Here is a 23,647-nt window from a genome sequence, read left to right on the forward strand (position 1 = left end):
AAAAAAATATTCTGAATCTCAGAAGCCAGAACAGCAAGAGGGATCGCTAGGCAGTGAAAGCCGTGATCCCTCTTGCTGTTCTGGCTTCTGGGATAGCTGCGCAGCCTGCATTCGCTCCATAAGACTCACACACATTTCCCCTTACTTTTTAGGAGGGAAAAAGTGAGTCTTATAGAGCAAAAAATACGGTATTTCTTGTGTACGTTTGAGAGGGTTCTGAAAAACTTAAATCAGGATGTTGCTGGATGACAACTCTAATGATCTTTGAAGGTTGTTGTTGTTGTTAATATTAATATTAATATTATTAATAATAATAATAATAATAATAATAATAATAATAATATTTTCCTTGCAGGTTCTTGTAGGAACAGAGGAAGCATCCTTGTACCAGGTCCAGTCCTTAGTTCTGCCCTGCTCTCCTTTCAGAGGAATGGCAGAATGATGGTTTCCTTGCAAAGTTTTAAAAAACCTTTAGTTTTATTTAGCCTTATTCTATGGGCTACTCCAACTGGGCTTAGTTTTTCCTTGCTTTGGGGGGGGGGAACAGGATGGGTGTATACTGCAACATAGCACTGATGCAATTAAACCACATTTGTGATTAATTTATACCAGACCCTCCACTCATCGTTCTGCTTTGTTAGATGTTCTGCAATGTTTCCTCAATATTTCCTCTGTTGGCTGTTCTGCAACGGTTTCTGCATTATTTCTGTATGGAGCGGCACTCTTGCACAACAAAAGCAGGACCAAAACCCCCCTCTAATCAGAACATTTGTGGTATGAAAGGTCACAGGATTTTAGCAGGAAATGACAGGACGCACACTTATTACGAAGAAAGCAGTGCAACCGCCTTGGAAAGTCTACAGGTGCGAATGGGATTAAAAGCAGTATCGTAGATCACTGCCACATAACATCATGAGCACAAATCATGATGAATGTTCAATAAAAAGGACATCTGGAGAGGCCGTATGTGTACTTTCCTATTCTCCCTGGGACCCAGTGTCCTTCTGTGAACCATTTAAATTCATTTCAGTCGCAACTCTGAGACAGCAGCACTTTGTTTCCGCTTCAGCTTCACCCACCGAGGTGAAATTTCAAACCCAAATTTACAAGTCCACGTAGAACAGGACTGTTCACTCTGCAGTGCCTACTTAGTGCATTAACACTAAACTGCAGTTTAACAAATTAACTACAAGTTGTCCCACTGATGATAAAGCAAGCCATGACTTCTTTTTCCAAAGTTTGGTTTGGTCTTCCAATGCTCTTGCCTCTCGTCTCTGTGGCTTGGTGAACATCTGGGGTGGGGTAGCCAAACAAACTGTGCTTAAGGGAGGGAGCTAGATCTACAAATACCACCACGCAGTATTAGAAACTTAGATATACAAGGTAGGTGCCGAACGTCTTCTTAGACCAAGGGTGAAGTCGACAAAATGGAAAGTCTTGGACAAGATGGCTCTACAGTCTTTTTTCTCAAATGATGCACTGAAAGTGATTGATTCTCAGTTAAATACTCCAATACTTTGGCCACCTCATGAGAAGAGAAGACTCCCTGGAAAAGACCCTGATGTTGGGAAAGATGGAGGGCACAAGGAGAAGGGGACAACAGAGGATGAGATGGTTGGACAGTGTTCTCGAAGCTACCAGCATGAGTTTGAGCAAACTGCAGGAGGCAGTGGGAGACAGGAGTGCCTGGCGTGCTCTGGTCCATGGGGTCACGAAGAGTCGGACACGACTAAACAACTAAACAACAACATAATAAGTTTGTTTAATGTTCTGGTTTGTGTTTGTAAGTATTGCATTTATCAATAAAAGTTTTTTTAAAAAAATACAACAGCACTCTCCTTTTTTTGTGGTTTCCAGCAATTGGTACTCAGAAGCTCTTAATGCCTCTGACTGTGGAATGCACAAAAGGAAAACACATGCAAGATTTGGATTTCTGTGCTTATCCACATCTCCAGCTCAAAACAGAGCCCTCCATCAGGGACATATGCAGACACAGGACTTGCCCGCAGGGCCCTGGCCCACTCAGCCGATGAGCTAGCCCCCTCCCTTCGTTGCATTCTTAGCTTCACCAACGCCACTCATCCAGATGGCTGAGTTTTGTAGAACAATGCAAGGCAACCGACTCAGCAGCTGCGTGGCGGAGTCTCGGGAGTAACACATGGCAAGACAAACAGCTAGGATGGATTTGGTGCATCTGGCAAAAGAGCAAAACCCAGGGGGTGCTGGGTGGGGGAAAATGTTTAAGACGTTCAGATAATAGGCAAAGTTTACGATCCAGGTTTAGGATGCATACATGCGCTAGCTGTGAGAGCAACTTATCTCCTCACTTTTGGCCCCTTAAAACAGCAACAGCTCTTGCTACTTACAAGTCCAAGCCTTAAACAGAAGCTAGGTTTCTAGACCTCTTGACAGGCCTGAATATGTGATACCCCCAGAAGATTCCACCATGGCCCTCAGTTATTAAAACAGAAGCGCAAAGAAGTAACTTTCATGTCTGGGGAGAAGTTGGGACAGGCCCAAGAGATGTCACTACATGCTAAGATTACCCTTTAGAAGGCCAAGGGTACATAAACCATTTGGAGATTTTTCTTTTTTTCTGATAAGTGACTAATAAAGTCACATAAATTAATAATAACAAAGTGAGGGCAAAGCCCATTAGGACAAAATTAAGGCACCCTAATATTCAGTCAGACTAAGATGCAACATCAAACTTCAAGCCCATCAGTCCTTCATCGGTCTAACCTCAACTCCTCAACAAGGCAGGCCAAATAGATCTGGAATACTGTGTCCAGTTCTGGGTGCCACAATTTAAGAAGGATATTGACAAGTGTTCAGAGAAAGGCAACCAAGACTTAAGAGGAACGGTTGAGGGAACTGGGTATGTTTAGACTGGATAAGAGGAAACTTGAGAGGAGATATGAGAGCCATCTTCAAATATCTCAAGGGCTGTCACATGGAAGATGGAGCAAGCTTGTTTTCTCTTGCTCTGGAGGGCAGGACCTGAACCAATGGCTTCAAGTTATAAGAAAGGAGATTCCGACTCAATATCAGGAAGAGTTTTCTGACAGTAAGAGTGGTTCAAGAGTGGAACCGTCTCTCTTGAGAGGTGGTGGACTCTCCTTCCTTGAACCTTTTGGGTGGCCATCTGCCATGGATGCTTTAGCTGAGAGTCCTGAATCGCAGGGGGTTGGACTAGATGACCCAGGGGTCCCTTACAACTCAACATTTCTATAATTCTAGGTGCAGCTTTTCTAAATACTTGCATTAAAGATAATAACACACACACTGCTTTTTGTTCAGAAGTACCATCACCTCTTTTTTTTTTTTTTTTGAGGCAACGGCAATCATTTTGTGTTGCCACCGACAACACTCCGATCAAGAAAGGAATTACCAGCACTTTTCTTTGAAAAACCCACTGACTGCTAGATTAACTAAGAGCACTTTTTTGATTGATTGTAAGGTTTTTAATGATTTCATCTGACTGATATTTAGCGGGGTAGGGAACCTGTTTCGGAGTCAGAGGTGCAAGATGGCCGGAGGATGGGGCAGCAGGCAGGTGGATTGCAAAGGGTCACTCTGAGGAGGGATAAAGGATGAGGGCAAGAGGAGACCACTTCAAGGAAGATAGGTTGAATGGCCAGGTGTCGGAGATGCATCTCAAGCATATGGTATTTCGGTGCATCCAACTTGTGCCTTTTGCAGCATCTTCTCCACCGAAAGTATCCTTTCGCAAGGATCTGTAGAGCCTTGCTGTTGGGAGGTTGGAATTCCGGCAACACTGTCCCTGGACAAACTAACTACCTTTGCAGGACAGGTGAGGGCGAAAGCAGAAGAAAAAGATGGGAAGAGGAACAGAAAGCAAAAAAAAAACCAGAGAGAAGGAAGGAAAAAAGAGAGGGAGAGGAACAAACAAATAAAAACTGGAGTTTTTGTGTCAGTGTTGCGAGGACAGGTTTTTCATTTGTCTGTTTGTTTGTTTCCGCACATATACTAAGCCAAAGAATGAAAGATCATTACTTGCCTTCTTTCTCCCAGATTCTCTAAACCAATGATTAACCTAGACAGCATCTTAAAAAGTAGACACATCACCTTGCCAACAAAGGTCCGTATAGTAAAAGCTATGGTTTTCCCAGTAGTGATGTATGGAAGTGAGAGCTGGACCATAAAGAAGGCTGATTGCCAAAGAATTGATGCTTTTGAATTATGGTGCTGGAGGAGACTCTTGAGAGATCCATGGACTGCAAGAAGATCAAACCTCTCCATTCTTAAGGAAATCAGCCCTGAGTGCTCCCTGGAAGGACAGATCGTGAAGCTGAGGCTCCAATACTTTGGTCCCCTCATGAGAAGAGAAGACTCCCTGGAAAAGGCCCTGATGTTGAGAAAGACTGAGGGCACAAGGAGAAGTGGACAACAGAGGACGAGATGGTTGGACAGTGTTCTCGAAGCTACCAGCATGAGTTTGACCAAACTGCGGGAGGCAGTGGAAGACAGGAGTGCCTGGCGTGCTCTGGTCCAGGGGGTCACAATGAGTCGGACATGACTAAACGACTAAACAACAACAAACCTCACAATATCTATGACACCAGTGTCTCACACCAAATGCAACCAAACTGACCCGCAGATAGGGTCATGAATTGAAATTGAATTGAAATATGAATTGAAATATGAATTGAAAACAGAGACGTTGCAGGTACCCTTGGTAACTACGGAAATCCTTTAATAAAAACAAATTAAAATAGAAGGTGGAGAACACAGAGGGTAGAGAACAGAGGAACAGAAAAGGAGGAGAGAAGAGAAAAGGGAGAATGAAGAAAGGGGGAAAGGAGGAAAAGACAGAATCGTAGAACGGTAGAATTGGAGGGGAACATCTAGTCCAGCCCCGCGCAAAGCAGGAACCTTTTTGCCCAGCAAGGGATTCGAACCTAGGACACTTAGTCTTTTGCAGGAAAAGAGGGGAGGAAAAGGTAAAAGGAGAAAGGGTCAGAGGGAGGTGTAAGGTAGGCAGGCAATGGCTCCACTTACGCATGAGGGTGCTGAAGGCCACCACGGCCAGCAGCGCCTGCACCAGCACCCCGAAGCGGTCCAGCAGCGCCCCGTTGTCGCAGCCGTGCGGGCGGCTCTTCGCCTGGGTGCCGTTGGCGCCCGGCAGCCGCTCGGGCAGCGGGGGAGACAGCAGCGGGCGCGCGGGCGCGGCAGGGCGCAGCAAGAGCGCCATCCTGGCCGGCCGAGCCTCCCCGACGAGGCGAGCGCAACGCCGCGCGTCCGCCTTCCTCCGCCCCGAACAAAGGCTGGCGCTGCCGCGGGCTCAAAGGGGGAGGGAGGCGGCTCCTGTAGCTGCTTCCCCCGGGAAGGGGCCGGGCGCCAGGGGGCAACGCCCCCGCGGGGGAAAGGAACCGTCGAAGGGGGAGAGCGAGGGGTCAGCGGAGACCCTTAGACGCCGAGGGGTGGGGTGCTAAGACCATCTGGGCGCCTAAGACCAGGCATAGGCGAATCCTGGCCCTCCAGATGTTTGGGACTACAATTCCCATCATTCCTAGCTAGCAGGACCGGTGGTCAGGGATGATGGGAATTGTAGTCCCAAAAATCTGGAGGGCCGGAGTTTGCCTATGGCTGCCTAAGACCTTACTCCAGCCTTTCTCAACCTGTGGGTCCCCAGATGTTGTTGAACTACAACCCCCATCACCCCTAGCTAGCAAGGCCAGAGCTCAGGGATGATGGGAGTTGTAGTCCAACAATATCTGGGGACCCACAGGTTGAGAACCGCTGCCTTACTCCTTTACCTGGTGGCTTGGGCTTTACCCTTCTCTCCCAGCCTCTCCCTCCATCCCGGGAGAGGGTGCGCAAAGCAGGGCTGGGAACGTGGCCCATCCCATCAATAAAATCAAATGGGGACAATAAATGGGAAGGGAAGAGTTATGGGTGTTTTTTTAATTTTAAAAAAGTTGCTATAGGAACACAGGAAAGAGCTGTCTTATAGCGAAGCAGACCACTAGTCCATAGGCGTAGCCAGGATTTGGGGGAGGGGGTGAGGCTTTTGTTGGGGGGTGCAGAACCTCAGATTTATATTGGGGGGGCTACGTCCATGCACAAGGAACATGGGTGGCGCTGTGGGTTAAACCACAGAGCCTAGGACTTGCCGATCAGAAGGTTGGCGGTTCGAATCCCCGCAACGGGGTGAGCTCCCGTTGCTCAGTCCCTGCTCCTGCCAACCTAGCAGTTCGAAAGCACGTCAAAGTGCAAGCAGATAAATAGGTACCGCTCCAGTGGGAAAGTAAACGGCGTTTCCGTGCGCTGCTCTGGTTCGCCAAAAGCAACTTAGTCATGCTGGCCACATGACCGGAAGCTGTACGCCGGCTCCCTCGGCCAGTAAAGCGAGATGAGCGCCGCAACCCCAGAGTTGGCCACGACTGGGCCTAATGGTCAGGGGTCCCTTTACCTTTACCTTTATGCACATGCACTAGTCTCTCTGTTTTGTTGACCCCTGGTGTAGAAGACCTCAGACCCTAGAAGCGCCCGGACGATAAAAGCCTCTAGTTCATTTTGTAGCTTCAGAACATAAGACTAGCCTGCTGGATCAGGCCAGTGGCACATCTGGTCCAGGATCCTGTTCTCACGGTGGCTAACTAAGAGATTCAGCTACGTTGGCAAATAAAAAGCGCTTTATATGTGTTGTTTATGCATTCTAATCCTGTGACACAAGATGGTGCAGTGGAGTCCTGTTTTACCAACCTGATTTCTCATACAAAGTTTGCAGCGTGTTTCGACTCAAGTAAATACAGTATATGTGAAGCTTCACCCGTCAGTTGCTTCAGATGTCTTGCAAAAGCACTTTTTTTTTTTGCACAAAATTTCCCTGACCTATGAGATTCGACCCTGTTATGATTCCTGTTTCCACAGTACTGGGTTGTTGTTTTGCTTACAGTGGAACCTCGGTTGTCGAACGTAATCCATTCTGGAAGACCGTTTGAAACGTTCAACAAGCAAGGCGCAATTGCCGGTCGGCAAAATCCATTGAAAAAATGGAGAAACACGCCTCAGAAGCCGTTTGACTTCCTAGGCGTGTTCGAAAATGGAAGCATTCACTTCCGGGCTGTTGGTGTTCAAAAGCCAAAACGTTCGACTTCCAAAGCATTCGACAACCAAGGTTCCACTGTATTTTGGTTTGCCACTTAGTTTTTTGTTTTAATTGAGCAGTTTAGAAATGCTTTTAAAGAAATAAACAAAACATAAAAACTCTAAAAAGGAAGAAGCCGGTTAAGAATGCAAAATTGGGGGGGGGGTGCCCCCTAAATTTGGTTTTCTACTATAAACCTTCCCATTCTTTTTCCTGCACTCCTGCAGCAACAGCTTTTAGCATGCCCTCGTCTCTAAGCTGCAGACGTCTTCTTGCTTTACACAGTGACAGAGGTTTCCTTTTGGTCTCTCGACAGATCCATCATGCTTTAACTCCAAGCAGACGTCTGGCTTACATTCTCACCGGTTCACGTGTCAAAACAATCCCATCTCAGCCCGTGAAAAACAGGATTTCCTTTGCTGAAGGAGAAATATCATTCTGGGGACCTGTTGGCCACTTGTACCTTTGCCAGAGAGTTAAAAGCTATTTCCCTCTCATCTTAGCACTGAAGTTTCTTGGCAATGGCAGTGGCACAGATATTTGGGTTTGGGCTGAGCGGATGCTAAGCCGGTTTCTGTGCAGACTCACACACCGTTTTTCTCCAGCCTGCATTCAGGCAAGCAAGGTGCATTGCCAGACTTCAAGGCAAAAACACTCAGGCAGGGCCAGTGCATGCTGGGCAGAGTCTGAGGGCCGGACAGAGTGACTTAGAGGGCCACATCCAGGCCTGAGGTTCCCCACACCCTTGCAGGGTTGTTGTGAGGAATCCTAGAGCTGTAGAGTCAAGCAGAGATCTTTTTTGTGTGAAATATTTTTATTTATTTTACAAGTACAAAATTATAAAAATATAACATACTCCCACTATTAAAAGGGACATGGGTGGCTCTGTGGTCTAAACCACAGAGCCTAGGACTTGCCAATCAGAAGGTCGGCGGTTCGAATCCCCACAATGGGGTGAGCTCCCGTTGCTCGGTCCCTGCTCCTGCCAACCTAGCAGTTCAAAAGTACGTCAAAGTGCAAGTAGATAAATAGGTACCACTCCGGCGGGAAGGTAAACGGCGTTTCCGTGTGCTGCTCTGGTTCGCCAGAAGTGGCTTAGTCATGCTGGCCACATGACCCGGAAGCTGTACGCCGGCTCCCTCGGCCAATAAAGCGAGATGAGTGCCGCAACCCCAGAGTCAGTCACGACTGGACCTAATGGTCAGGGATCCCTTTACCTTTACTATTAAAAGATTCCTCTGAATCTCTGAATTTCCCCTCCATAGGTCCCGTCATCAAACCTTCTCTACTGCATCTTTTTCAATAATCCATCTTTTATACAACTCCGTTATCTCCATAGTTCTTACTACATTACAAGTGTCATTGCAATTCTGCTAGTGTTTCCATGTGCTTACAATGGTCTCCAAGATAACTTATACTTTCCCCCCATTCTTTGTTGAAGTTTTGGTCTTCTTGGTTCCTGAGCTTTCCGGTCAATTTTGCCATTTCGGCATAGTCCAACAGTTTAATTTGCCATTCCACTCTGGTAGGGACTTTATCTCATTGCGAGAAGCAAAGCTACAGGCAACCAGGCAGAGGGCCTTCTCGGTAGTGGCGCCAGGCCTGTGGAACGCCCTCCCACCAGATATCAAAGAAATAAACAACTACCTGACACTGAGAAGACATCTGAAGGCAGCCCTGTTCAGGGAAGTTTTTAATGTGTGGCATTTTAATGTATTTTTAATCTTTGTTGGAAGCCGTCCAGAGTGGCTGGGGAAACCCAGCCAGATGGGCGGGGTACAAATATTATTATTATTATTATTATTATTATTATTATTATTATTATTATTATCTTCCAGGCAAGGATCTTTTTGCCCAGTGTGGGACTCAAACCCACAGCCCTGAGATTCAGAGTCTCATGCTCTACCAACTGAGCTATTGGGATGGAGAAGAACCATGAACGCCACCTAGAGCTCTTGGAGGGGAGGTGGGGTATAAATGTAGAGAGAGGAAGAATAAACCAAGAACAACTGATGGAATCCATAAAGGAAAAATATATGAAGTGCCCAGTCGCTCGGCTGCTATCAAGGTTGCTTAGGAACCAGCAGTGCAACTCAGTTGAGAGGCAGTGTGAGCTAACAATAGGAAGCCCACTCCTCACCCTTCTGTTCAAGCCTACGGAATGAAATATTCCCAATGCCCATAGCAATAGCAGTGAGGGACTTTTGCGGTCCAAACGGCTTACTGTAAGGATGAGCAAAGCGGCAAGAAAATAGCTCAGTCGGTAGAGCACAAGACTCCTGACCTCAGGGTCATGTGGGTTCGAGCCCCCACATTGGTCAAAAAGATTCCTGCATTGCAGAGGGATGGACTAGACGACCCTTAGGATCCCTTCCAATTCTTTGATTCTGGGACCGGCTGGTCTCCTGAAACTTCTGAGGCTGCCCGCTTCCCCAGGCAAGGTGTGCACGCCCTTAGTTTGCCTTCAAACATCCTGCAGAATCGCTGCTGGTGGTGCTGAACTAGCCTAGGCAGAAGGGGCTCTCGATGGGTAAGAGCAAGGGTAGGCAACCTGAGGCCCAGGGGCCGGATCCGGCCCAATCGCCTTCTCAACCCGGCCCGTGGACGGTCCAGGAATCAGCGTGTTTTTACATGAGCAGAATGTGTGCCTTTATTTAAAATGCATCTCTGGGTTATTTGTGGGGCGTAGGAAGTCGTTCATTTTTTTTCTTCAAAATATAGTCCGGCCCACCACATGGTCTGAGGCTGAAAAAGGTTGCTGACTCCTGGGTAAGAGGAACCCCTGGGCTGAATTTCATGGGTCACCATCCTGCCCTTTGCTATGTTGGTGCAATGTGAACAATGGGTTAACTTACGCAGTACTTGGTCTTGTGACCTCTACATCTGGAGGCTCTGAGATATGGGTGAGCGTAAGCATGGCCCCCGCTTAGCTCTGGTTGCAAGAGCTGGCCTGGCGGGCTCCATTCATCTTCTGTGGCCCACCCCTGCCTGGCATGAATCTGCACCGCCCCGGGCACCAGCAAATGCTGCTACGCCACTGAAAGAGAGGTGTCAGAGTGGGTGGTCCTGTGCTAAGGTCAAGGCTTTCTGGGACATTATTTACAATGAATTTAAAAAAATATTAAAATATAACTTTAGCAAAAAAAACAGGGGCGTTCTTACTAGGGCTAATTGAAGAAGAAATTAATAAAAAAGATGTAAATTTATTTATGTATGCCACAACTGCAGCGAGAATCCTCTTGGCTCAAAGGTGGAAGCAGCAAGAACTCCCTACATTGGAAGACTGGAGAATAAAAATGGTAGAATTTGTGGAGTTGGCAAAGCTGACAGAGAGAATCGGAAATCGGCCCGAAGAAAAACATCAAAAGGACTGGAGCAAATTTATTTACTATTTGAAAGAAAACTGTGCTCATTTAAAACCGTTTGTAGCATTAACATGAAATGTTTTGTAACGTGAAATTATGATGCTGATTTATAAATAAGAAGGTGATTTCTTAAGGTGATTATAGATAAAGAAGTAATTATGGGAATGTGAAAGATATGTTATAGGCTATAGGGATGTCAGAAAGAGAGGTAGAAGGAAGTCAAAGCTCACTTTGAGCAAATAAGATGTTGTAAATATGTGTATTGAATTAAAATGAAATATGGGAAAATTCAATAAAAATTATGTTTAAAAAAGAGAGAGAGGTGTCAGAGTGTGTGTAGACCCCAGCCAACTGCTCAAAGGTAAGGTTTCAATTTGTTGCTTCACCCACCTTTAACTCTGGCTCTGCCCACCAGACGCGGGTGGCGCTGTGGGTTAAACCACAGAGCCTAGGACTTGCTGATCAAAAGGTCAGCGGTTCGAATCCCCGCAACGGGGTGAGCTCCCGTTGCTCGGTCCCTGCTCCTGCCAACCTAGCAGTTCGAAAGCACGTCAAAGTGCAAGTAGATAAATAGGTACCGCTCCGGCGGGAAGGTAAACAGCATTTCCGTGTGCTGCTCTGGTTCGCCAGAAGCGGCTCAGTCATGCTGGCCACATGACCCGGAAGCTGTACGCCAGCTCCCTCGGCCAATAAAGTGAGATGAGCGCCGCAACCCCAGAGTCGGTCACGACTGGACCTAATGGTCAGGGGTCCCTTTACCTTTACCTGCCCACTATTGGTGTGCAGCCTCAGATAGGTGGCCCAGAAAGAAATGTGAGCCACAGGCTGGAAAAGACTCCCCACCCCTGCCTTAGATACTGGTAACAGAGAACAAAAAGGATGTGAAGTTGCATCCGATTCCACTTTAAAGCAGATATTATTCCCCAGCAGGTGGTGCTGCGATGTCAGTGTTTAGCCAGCTCATCTGATCTCTCTTTGCTACAGTGACGGCTTAAGCACAAGCTTTTCGAAGGTTGCGCAAAAAGGGAAAAGCCACAAGTGGCAACGATCTAATTTCCATGGATGAAAGCTTCCGGTGTAGCTGGGGCACAGACAGGGAGCCCAGTTCGCCTGCCATGGCAAAAGCCAAACTTCAGCAAAAGGGACAATTGATAAATTCTGCTTTAGTTCAATTTAGATCCGACCTAGTTTCATCCATCATGGAACTTATTTAAGCTACCGACCCGAAATACGCTACAGCTAAAAATTTGGGGAGAAATTTGATTCAGTTCAAATTCAAAGACGAACCTACCTAATTCACATTTTCCAAAGCGGTACACAAACTGAAACCTAGCCGTCATTTGGAATTTGCACTTCTCCAAGTTTCGCAACACCCTTCGGCCAAGTAATGTGTCCAAAATTGCGCACACCAGGGCAAAGTGAGAATAAAAATGCCCGTGTGAATGAAAAGAACATGGAAAAATGCTTTCTATCAGGAAACATTGCTTTCTAGATTTATGTACATTTGGCAAAATTGCATGCAAAATGGGAATGAATTTTCCTGCAAACTTTTCTTTTTTAAATACAAAAACCATACTGATATGGGTATGTGGATCAATGAACTTAAGACTGCAAAAGTTGAAATTGACCTTTTCTCTGTCTCTCTAGTAAAGGTGTCTACACCACACCCCACCAGGTCAAGAAATGATCTTGCTTGCTAGTCCTAAATTGTGTGGCTGTTATTTGAAAGTTTGACCTAATATGGTAAATGGGTTTCTCAAAGTGCTGAGGGCTGGATGAAGTTTACACGCCAGTGCTGTGTTTATATCAGCCTTTTGTCTCCCACCCAGAAGGTTACCCCAGAAGCATATTCTCCCCTGCTCCACTTTTCCAAGCTCAATGATTGACAGCAATAATGTGTTGATCAACTGGGGCTGGATCCAGCACATTCCAAGTTTATTATTCTGATTGCTCTTTATAGCAGGGTAGGAGAACTGGGGAGATAACACCGGTATGCTAAATACATTAATTCTGGTAATGGTATGCTCAGGGCTTTAGGGACACGGGTGGTACTGTGGGTTAAACCACAGAGCCTAGGACTTGCCGATCAGAAGGTCGGCAGTTCGAATCCCCACGACGGGTTGAGTTCCCGTTGCTCGGTCCCAGCTCCTGCCAACCTAGCAGTTCGAAAGCACGTCAAAGTGCAAGTAGATAAATAGGTACCACTCCGGCGGGAAGGTAAACGGCGTTTCTGTGTGCTGCTCTGGTTCGCCAGAAGCGGCTTAGTCATGCTGGCCACATGACCCGGAAGCTGTACGCCAGCTCCCTCGGCTAGTAAAGCGAGATGAGCGCCGCAACCCCAGAGTCAGTCACGACTGGACCTAAGGGTCAGGGGTCCCTTTACCTTTATGTTGGTGACCATCCTTGCGGCCAGTGGTAGGGAGTTCCATTGTTTAACAATGCACTGCAAGACGTACTTTCAAAATGCGCTATGTCTCACCGGGAGGTTGGGGAAAGCAGTGACCATGTGGGCCTGCTGCCCAGGAGCTGAGCATTGATGAGCAACTTCACATACCCCACTTTCCTTAACATTTCGTGAGAACTAATAATAATAATAATAATAATAATAATAATAATAATAATAATTGCAAACTGATGCAGGGAAGCAAATTTAAAATTGGGAAATGGAGAGCAACCAAAATGGACAGATTTCTCCATCCCTGTGTATAGGTACCGCTCTGGTGGGAAGGTAAACGGCGTTTCCGTGCGCTACTCTGGTTTGCCAGAAGCGGCTTTGTCATGCGGGCCACATGACCCAGAAGCTGTACACTGGCTCCCTTGGTCAATAAAGCGAGATGAGCGCTGCAACCCCAGAGTCGGTCACAACTGGACCTAATGGTCAGGGGTCCCTTTACCTTTACCTTGTCTCTCATTATTTCTTCTGTCTCTCTCTCTGTCTTCCCTTTCCCCCTTTATCTTCTCTCTCTCTCTTTCTTTCTTCTTCTCTTTTTGTTTTTATTTAGAATAACATTTTAGTTTCAATAAAAAAGTATGTTTGATAATAATCTTTGTATCCCCTTTCCCAAATTCTAATAAAAGATCATTCCAAACAAGATGTAGTTTATGATGGCTGTAGAAACCACAGCTCAGTGTGCATACAAATGCACTCAAAACATCCCAGGTTCAATTTGAAATACTGCTTTTTCCTCCAGAGAGTTTTGCATTTTTTAAAAAATATTTTTATTAGGAATTTCAACATAACAATTTATCAAAAATCCATCACCCTCGTTTTTCCCCATTTTTCCCTCCCCCCTCTCCCCAAAAGAGAAAAACCCACCCTCCCACCCCCAACCAGACTTCCCTCAGCTCCTTTCTCTGGTTTCTCAGCACATGTTATTCTCTGCATGTTATAAAATTGTAAAGCTCCTCAGTTTGTCTATCTGTATATTACCAATAAAGAGTTTGTGAATGTTCATTCAAAACCTGCCAAGGAGTTCAGTTCATTTTGTTGTTTAAGTGCTTCGTAAAAGGTTCCCATTCTTCTTTAAAGTCACGGTTATCCTTGTCACGCAGTTTATGTGTCAATTTCGCCAATTCCGCGTAGTCCATCAGTTTCTCTTGCCACAGTTCTTTAGTCGGGATTTCCTCATTCTTCCATCCTTGTGCTATTAAGACTCTTGCCGCCGTTGTCGCATACATAAAAATGTTTTTTAATTTCCTTGGCAGGTCTTTTCCTACGATCCCTAACAAAAAAGCTTCAGGGTTTTTTACAAATGTTAATTGGGACATTTTCTTCAACTCATTATATATCATTTCCCCAAAAATTTTAATTTTACTACAGTCCCACCACATATGAAAAAAGTCCCTTCTTTTTCCTTACATTTCCAACACAAATTTGAACCGGTTTTATACATTCTTCCTAACTGGATGGGTGCAGAAACCACAGCTCAGCGTGCATACAAATGCACTCAAAACATCTCAGGTTCAATTCAAAATATTGCTAATCCAAAGAATCTCAGTGGCGAGACTGTGGGAAACCCCTCTTGACCCCCTCTGAGGTTGGCTCTCCAGATGTCTCACATCAGGCCCAACCAGCCTGGACAAAGATCAGGGGTGATCAGAGCCCAGCAACATCTTGGGAGGGGGAACACACTGTTGAATTAGACAATCCTGGTCCAGATGTGGACCAGTGGGCCAGCTTCATCTAAAGAAGCAGCAGCATCTCAACAGCTTCATCCTTTGGGGAGATGACCATAGCTCTGTGGAAGAACATCGGCTTTGCCAGCAGAATCCCTGGCATCTGCAGGCAGGGCTGCAAATGTCCCTTGCCGAAATCCTGGAGAGGTGCTGCCCATCAGTGTAGACATTACTGGGCGAGATGGATTCCATGTAAGACAGCTTCCTGTGCTCCACCGCAGGTCTCTAGATAACCTTCAAGGTGCTTCTGGATTCTTGTGAGTCCACAGAAAGCTGGGAAATGTCTCTGAAGACACCCTGCTGCAGCTACATGGTGGGTGGGAATAAACCGCAGGGGCAACTGAGATAAAATAAGGGCTGGGCTGCTCTAATCTTACTAAGCACAAGGCAATGGTCAACAGAAAATAGGTGAAGAAGAGGCAGCAACACAGCTTTCTCAACAGTGCCAAATGTGGTCTTTTTTTGCTAGTGATAACTCCTTGCAATTATTTTCTTGCGATAACCAGTTTCCTGTCTGCTGGGTTAGAGGAGTTGCGAGAGAGATTAGGCTTGGACCCTTAACTGAGCACCCCCTAACTTTGTCCCATAGGACTTAATGGGAGCCCCTGAGCTTATTCTACCCCCACAATTCTGCCCCTTCATCCAGATATTCTATTCTTTCCATGAGTTTCCCAATTTCCTGTGATCGTACTGGAAATGCGTGATCCTTTGGGGGTTATTTGCTTGCTCCCATGCCTGCTTGTTTACTGACCGGTTGCAATACCTTCCTGACTTTTTGCCAAAGCACTAAAGAAGATTTTCAGTTTGAAAGTGATGTGCCAACAGTGGAATTGCCACGCTCCGAAAGGAAGAGTGAACGGGAAGGGAAGAGTTAAATACATATTTGCACGCGTTCTTCTCAGAAATTCACACACATGAAGTGCACATATGTTATACGCACTCTGAAATGTCCTAGTGACATGGTTGGTCCATTCTGCCAACATTGTAATTTTTCTATTTATCAGTCCTAAAAGTGTTTTTCTAAAAACTGAATCTCCTGAGTGTACGCACCCCAACCTTATTACTCCGCAGAATTCAGTAACTGAACTTGCTTTCTGATTTTTAAATAATGCAATCCTCTGACCCCTCCAGTGGGGAGTGAGTGACAAAGTCCAACTGAACAGAATATTGGCTTCCCAGTAAATAAGTGTAAAATTGAACTCTGAAAGGCCCAGCGCTGAGCACTATTCACTCCCAGCCCAGTCCTTTGCCTGCTTACTCAGGAGTCGCTCTCATGGCATTCAAATTAGTCACTGAAAACGTGACAGTGCGAAATCATACATGACTCCTCAGGAGTAAGTCCCAATACCCCGCACATAAGGGTGTGCGTGTTTGTGTATTTTTGTGGTTGACCTGTTTCTAAAAATGTTGCATTTACCAAGTAGTAAACTCATAAGCAGTCTCACTTGAAAATGAAATTTTACTCACGAGCAAAACGTTGTGTTTAATTATTATGGGTTGTTTCCAACGTTGGACCTGCTTAGCACAGAGACCCATTGAAGTTATTGGACATGCCTAACTTAGATTTAAGATATGCAGGTGACGCTGTGGTCTAAACCACTGAGCCTAGGGCTTGCTGATCAGAAGGTCGGCGGTTCGAATCCCCACGACGGGGTGAGCTCCCGTTGCTCGGTCCCTGCCCCTGCCAACCTAGCAGTTCAAAAGCACGTCAAGTGCAAGTAGATAAATAGGTACAGCTCTGGCGGGAAGGTAAATGGCATTTCCATGCGCTGCTCTGGTTTCGCCAGACGCGGCTTAGTCATGCTGGCCACATGACTGGCCACATGACCCAGAAAAAACTGTCGGTGGGCAAAAGCCGGCTTTCTTGGCCAGTAAAGCGAGTGCCGCAACCCCAGAGTCGTTCGCGATTGGACTTTACTGTCAGGGGTCCTTTACCTTTACTTTAACTTAGATTTATTCATTTTAAAGTGTTTTCCCCCCTGAGTACAACAGAGCTAAATACAACTCTGTGGTTATTTATATTGAGTAGTTGCCGCACAGAAAAATTTCACCGGGTCACCAACAACCACAAAGTAGTAATATTAGTACAGTAGTAGTAATAATAATAACTAATATCATAACTAATGTAATTAATAAAAGACAGCTCAATCTGTCGAGCATGAGACTTCATCTCAGGGTCGTGGGTTCAAGCTACATGTTGGGCAAAAGAAACCTGTTTTCCAGGGGGTTGGACTAGATGACCGTTGTGCCCCTTCCAACTCTACAATTCTATTATTCTATGAAGACAACAACATCAGGTGGCACTTTCAGAGAGTCACCGTGCAATCCTAAGCAGAAGGAAATCCTATTGAATTCTGTGGAGCACCTTACTTTCAGGTAAGTGGGGTTAGGATTGCAGCCTTAATAGCCAAGGCTTGGTGTATAAACCTTAAAACAATAAAATAAAATTCAGTGAAATATTCAGTGAAAATAAAATTCAGTGAAATAAAATCCCAGTCTCAGGCTGCAATCCCCATTTAGGATTGCGCTGTAAAACTGCTTTCGGGGATTCCACCCCTATTACTCATGCCTGCACACAGCTGCGAAATGGGTTCAATATTAAACCCCTTGGAAGGCGTCCCGACTAAACCCGCAACAGGATGGGACTTCATCCCGAAGCGCGCGTCCTTCGGGCGTGCAAAGCTGTCACGCTTACTCGGGAGTAAGACTCATCTCTCCCATTCCGCGGGGGAATTTGCACGACGGGGACTGGAGACGCTGCGGGCGCACGGGGCGCGCGCGTGTTTGGCAACTGTGCCGGGGGATAAAAAAAAAAAAAAGGTCAGCGAAGGAGCCGGCGCGCAACCTGGCACACGCTCACACACACATAGGCGCACACTCGCCAAGTACAAGCGAATGCGAGGCATGCGCATTGAGCGGATGCCATATTGGAAGGAGTGTGGAGCAGCGGCGGCGGCGGCAGCGAGCGAGGCGGGCGCGGATCGCGCTGGCGGCTGGCGGGGGCTGCGCCCCTTCGACGCGGGGGAGGGATCGCGGGGGAGGGAAACTTCGCGCAGGTAAGGCGCGGCCCCGCGCAGCGGCGCGCGGACCTACCCGGGCTGCATCTAACGGAAGGTGGGTTTTTTTCCCCCCTCTCTCCCCCTTTTCTTACGGAGAAGGATGGAACGATCGCGGTGGTTTTTTGGGGGGGCGGTTTCTCTCTCTCCCTTCCCCCCCCCCGATTTTTTGGGTTTATTAGCTTGCGTTCTTCTTTGCGCAGAAAAAGCTGACAAGGACCCCCCTAAAAAGCAAGTTATTGCAAAGTGATTTATTTTTTGGGGGGATGTGTTTTAATCTCGCCGTTCTGCTAGAAGTCCGTCGTCCCCGCTTCGAATGCGCAGCCCGATCCTGTGCACGCTTACTCGGAAGTAGTAAAAGTGCCTCTCTCGTCTTTCCTCCTGCCTGAGGTTCCAGGCGGGCCGTGCTATCCTATGCATGTTAACTCGGAAATCAGCCCTTCCAAGTTCAGGGTTCTCCTACGTATTGTTGTGCGCCCGATCCTATGCATGGAGTTCTAGGCGCGCCTAAACCCGCGCTTGATTGTGGATGACATCACGCTGGGGTGCATTTCTTTGGGGAGGTGTTGCGCTCCAATATGCACGCTTTTTTTTCTCTAGGGTGTTCCGATCCATTGCATGCAATTGGACCTACTTCTGCGTAAAGATGCATCGGGTCGGCTGCTGGTTGTGTGTGCGCGCGCGGGCGGGCGCGCATTTTTCTCTGTGTTGAGGTATTCTTTTTCCTTTTGCAAGGCACGTTTTTGGATCTGTGCCCTAGCGAGTAGAGATGAGCGGAATGCGCGGCTCGTGTTTAATGTCATCGCGTGGATACTCCAGTTCCTATTTGGAAACGCGCCAGATTAACCGAAGACTAGCCCCCCTACCTTTTTGGGGGGGGACATGCTTATCTCATAAAAAAAAAAATCTAATGTGATCTCGGCTTAGAATTTACTGAAAGAAAGAAAAAAGAAAAAATACAATTTTTGAGTCAGTTTCATGGAGCGGGGGAGGGAGGGACTGGAAACTGAGACGGATCAATGGAAGACAGATTATTAGATATGTGTATAAAATCGCCCCGAACTAATTCCCGGCCCCTCCCCCCCCCATTGATTTAGTTCCCTTTATGTAACTGCGGTATAAATGGGTATTTAAAGAGGTTTGTCAGTTTCAACATGGCGGGTTTCAGGCTTCTCTACAAACTGAAAATAAACACGTCCCCCCCCAAAGTGGAGTAGAGGAAGGCGGAGAAAAGCGTGTGTTCCAGTGTAATCTACGCCATCCAATGTAGGCGCATTACTTGGGCGTAAATCCTGCGGAAATCTCTGGGGCTCCTGAGTAAGCATGTTTAGGATCCGGCTAGGATAGAGCTAGTTCCAGCTGCGATCCTAAAGACGCCGGCAGCCCGAGTTCTCTAACCTGCTGATTTTGTCGCGATCTGCTTACGGGGGGGGGTGGTTAGAGCCGTGCAGCGCAACGCAATCCTATACATGCGCACTCAAAACTATGGATTGCACCCTCGGTCCCGCCTGGCGCGGTAGGGTTTACTTCGGAGTAAGCTACACCGGATCCAACTGCAGGCAAGTGTGGCTGCAACTAGGCAGGCGGCCCGATCCTGGCTTCCTCAGAAGCGCACCCCCCCATTGTATCCTACGGCGCTTGCTCCGGAGTAAATGATCGCAAGTTTGGACTGAGTACAGTTCTGCATCTGCTTTTGGTTTCGGGCTCGTTTGTTGGCCAGGGATCCTTGCGGGCTGTAGCTCACAACTGCGCAACATCTGTTTGGCATGCAGACGGTTCAGTGCCTGCCATTGAAATCTTGGAGAGTCGCTGCCGGTCAGTGCCTGTTGCGTCCAACTATCTCAGTAGTATGGGCACTGACCGGCAGCGGCTGCAGCGGTGAAACCCCGCACAAGTTGGGATTTACTTCCAAGTAAAGGAGATTTTTTTTTTAAAACTTTACAAGAAAGGAGATCCCCGACTAAACACCAGGAAGACTTTTCCGACTGTAAGAGCTGTTCGCCAGCGGAACGGTCTCCCACTAGAGCTGATGGACTCTCCTTCCTCGGAGGTTTTTAAGCAGAGGTCGGACTACAGGTCTGACTCTGTATAAGGCTGCAATGTGGTCCCAGTTGTGGGTGCTTTAGTTGAGATACCTGCCTTGCACGGGGGTTGGACTAGATGATCCTTGGAGGATCCCTCCCAACTCTACAGTCATTGGATTCTAAGTAGACGTGGGCTGCTCACGTAGAGCTGGCAGGATCCTACCCATTTGAGATCTTATCTGCGGGAAAGCGCCTTAACGATCGACAGAGACCAAAGTCTGGGTGAGGACGCAGGGAGCGAAGCGGGCGGGGATGGTGTGGACTTTGGATCCGAATTTTTGGGGGGAGATCAGCCAAGATAGCCGTCGAATCACGGACTGGTCGGTCTCTTACTCTTGCGGAAAAACAGCAGGCTGTGCGCTTTTTATGAAGATGTGCCTCCGGGTTCTGGAGAAAGACTTTGCTTGCTAAGTCTGATCCCATCGTCAAGATGCAAAAAGCGTCTGGACTCGGGGGACCTTGGAAGTTGCTTTTTAACCAAGTTCAACCATTGGAGCCAGCACTGTCTACTCTGACTGGCAGAGGCATTGGGATGCCGGAGACTGCGCCCATAAAGCTATGGAGGCGCTGCCCCACCGACCTCAGTCTACCCCCGCCTCCCTTCTTGCTTACAACCAGTGCCCTCCTCCTTTCAGTTATGCGCTGAGAGGCAGTGTCACCTAATGGTTAGAGTACTGGACTGGGACCTGAGAGACTCAGCCATTTAGCTTCTTGGGTGACCTTGGGCCAGTCACCCATCTCCCAGCCAGACCTACCTCCCAGGGCTGTTGTGAGAATGAAGGACCATCTGCACCATATTGAGCTCCTAAATAAACAGATAGATGATGATAGAGCAGAACTCTGCAGGGAAGAAGACAAAATTAGCGCGAGTGGGCTTAGCGTCTTATTGGCTCTGGCGCCCCCTGCTGTTGGGCTCCCTGCCTTCTGCCCTATCAGTTCCAATGGGTACCAACTATTACAAGTTCTTTCCAAATGGGAAACTGCCTGGTACTAAGCCAATCCGGATTGAGCGTCATCTCTCGCCGCTCTCCATCGGGCTCCGGGCTGTCATATTCTCAGCCTTTACCTGGAGATATAGGGGATGCAATCTCCTGCGTGGAAAGCAGGTGTCCGCTGCCCCAAATTTTGCTCTCCAAAAAAAACGCATGCGGTTATGATGGGCAGCCGAGCCACGTTTTCTGGAAGGTCGAGCCTCTTTTGCCAACCCTTTGCGGTGGACTACTCAGAAGTAAAAAAAAAAACCTCTCTGCGCTTGGAAAGGCTTGCTCCCGGGTGTGTTTGCAGGATTGCAACCTGCTTTGCCCCTAAACGGTGTTTGTGTGTGTGCGCGCGCGCGCGCATCGCAGCCTTGTAGTTGGGTTACTCCGAGCAGGATTGCAACGCTACGCGCGTTTCCCTGCTTTTTAACTGCGCCTGATCCTACTACTCATGTTGGCTCGGTATCGAGGATTTGCGGGGCTGACTCCGAAGCAAAGCGCGCAATGCACGATCCTGTGTGAATGTCCTTAGAAGCGAGCCCATTGCGTTGAGCGGCCTTTACTCCCGAGTTACCTTACGCAAAGAAGGCTTGCATGCGTAAATGTTTGTTGAGGACGTCAAAAGAATGCAACTACTTAAAAAAAACAACAACCCCGCAACCCGATCCTATGCACTCCCTTACTCGCGGGTAGACCCCGTTGAACTGAGAAGCATGTCTGCGCTGGGAGGAGAGACGGGCGAGGAGGAAAAAGGAAAACCGCCGCGCGGCTGAAGTTGCGCGGTGCTGCGCGAGCGCCTCCCTCTCTGGATCGGCGCAAGGAGCGCCTCGCAAGAGAGCCCCGCCTTCTCTGCGCGGTAGAAAAGAAAGTGGATTTCCAAAATTATAATTCTAAAGGCGCTGGTGGGCGGCAGTCTGCTTTAAAAGCAGGGCGGAGTTTCTCGCCGTTTGCTAGAGAACGAGGGTTGGGAAGTTTTCCCAAAGTCATGTTTTGAATCACTTTGCAAAAATAAAATTAAAAAGTTGGGGGAGCGGGTCACTCGTGCACTAGGACATTATATATATATATATATAATCTCGCAGATTGATCACCAGCCAACAGTGAAGCTAAGGGGGAGTCGATTTTCAGTCGTGTTGCTGGAACGTGTTTTTTTTGTTTTGTTTTGGAAGAACTTTCTGTGTTTCCTTCTTTTGCAAATTCCCATCAGCAACAAGGCAGGAGCCTTTTCTGTGTAAGTGGATCTGCCGCCTGCGGGATTGGATTGCAAGCCCCGGCAGAGGTCACCCTTTGCAACCATCTGCTGTTGGAGGCACACCACATCTGCACCAGATGTGCAAGTTTCCCCCTTTTTTTAAAAAAAATCCTCCTTAGCCAGTTGTTTCCCAGGACTTGGATAGCCACTACCCTTTCACAGCCTCTTCAAACTTAAAACTGGGCTTAAGGCATCACTCTTGTTTGCAAAAATGTTCGCCTTCTATGTCGTGAAAACATTGAGATTCTCAACCCTCCACCGCACTCCCTCCGAGTGGTGCAGCAATAAAACTGCTAGCACCTTTGCAAAGCTAAGCAGGGTCTGATGTGGTTTCAAATTGGATGCGGAACTGCGCACGGGTCTAGGGGGGAGCAGATCGAGTAAATAATAAAAAATACTTAACTATGTATGGAAGTGAAAGCTGGACCATAAAGAAGGCTGATTGCCGAAGAATGGATGCTTTTGAATTATGGTGCTGGAGGAGACTCTTGAGAGTCCCATGGACTGCAAGAAGATCAAACCTATCCATTCTGAAGGAAATCAGCCCTGAGTGCTCACTGGAAGGACAGATCCTGAAGCTGAGGCTCCAATACTTTGGCCACCTCATGAGAAGAGAAGACTCCCTGGAAAAGACCCTGATGTTGGGAAAGATGGAGGGCACAAGGAGAAGGGGACGAGATGGTTGGACAGTGTTCTCGGAGCTACCAGCATGAGTTTGACCAAACTGCGGGACGCAGTGGAAGACAGGAGTGCCTGGCGTGCTCTGGTCCATGGGGTCACGAAGAGTCGGACACGACTAAATAACAACACAACAACAACTAAAAAAATAGAAATAATCAGAATATTTGAAATTAAAATGTTCCCTGTGGTTACTTGGGTGCATATTCTAGCAACGCAAGTAGCTCGGTTCTGGAACAGGACGCCCAACATAAATCCTGGCTACACCCATGGGACGGCATGTTGAGATTCCTGCATTTCAGGGGGTTAGACTAGATGCCCCCTGGAAATCCCTTCCAACTCTACAATTCTATGAACCCCCATCACTAGGGATTTTACATGAATCTCAGGGGTGAGTGATTCAATTGCCTCAAATGCAGACGTACCAGAGGCCTCTGTTGTAAGGAGGAAAGGCTGGAGCAGCAACTCATGCAGAGATGCGTTGGGCAGACTCCTCCGGGAAGGAAGTAAATCTGGCTGTGTCTCAGAGTGTCAGAGTCACACCTAATACAGTAAGGTAGCAGAATCCGCCCACCTCTCAAAGCAGCTGGTTTTGGGAAGGAAGCAAGTTCAGAACGGTAACTCATCGCAGAGACACAGTGGGCAGCCTCTTCTCTGGGTGGGTCCTTTGGGCTCACAGCACCTTTAAATTTATGTAGTTGACTCCTCACAGCATCCTTGTGTGAGGGTGGTGGCTGGAAGGGGAGCCTGGAGGGGAAATTCATCCCAGAAAGGATAATGTTGACAAAAGAGAATCTGTGAAAGTTGGGTGGAGGAGTCAGGATGGGACCCACCTGTGTGGGCAAGTCTTTCCAAGACCACGAAGCCTCGAGCATCTCACCCCGAGGCTCTGTGTTCGAATCTCGGCATAGCCAAAGGAGGACAGAGGAGAGAATACTGTTTCTA

At 47.5% G+C, this 23,647-nt stretch overlaps 2 protein-coding genes across 2 annotated transcripts in view; one reads left to right on the plus strand and one right to left on the minus strand.

Moving 5' to 3' along the window:
- LOC310744055 (store-operated calcium entry regulator STIMATE-like) overlaps window positions 1-5,215 on the minus strand; it is a gene marked incomplete at its 5' end in the record, with an annotated part of 44,785 nt that extends 39,570 nt beyond the window's left edge. The window contains one exon of the mRNA XM_083574799.1: window positions 5,019-5,215. Within this exon, the coding sequence (XP_083430925.1) occupies window positions 5,019-5,215 (197 nt within the window). The remainder of the gene's footprint in view (window positions 1-5,018) is intronic.
- Window positions 5,216-17,565: 12,350 nt separating this feature from the next.
- Window positions 17,566-23,647, plus strand: part of SFMBT2 (Scm like with four mbt domains 2) — an 82,620-nt gene continuing 76,538 nt past the window's right edge. The window contains exon 1 of the mRNA XM_083572643.1: window positions 17,566-17,711. The gene's annotated coding sequence lies outside the window, so the exon portion shown is untranslated. The remainder of the gene's footprint in view (window positions 17,712-23,647) is intronic.

This window comes from Podarcis filfolensis (assembly GCF_964270895.1).
Source record: "Podarcis filfolensis genome assembly, chromosome: 10".
Lineage (NCBI taxonomy): Eukaryota > Metazoa > Chordata > Lepidosauria > Squamata > Lacertidae > Podarcis > Podarcis filfolensis.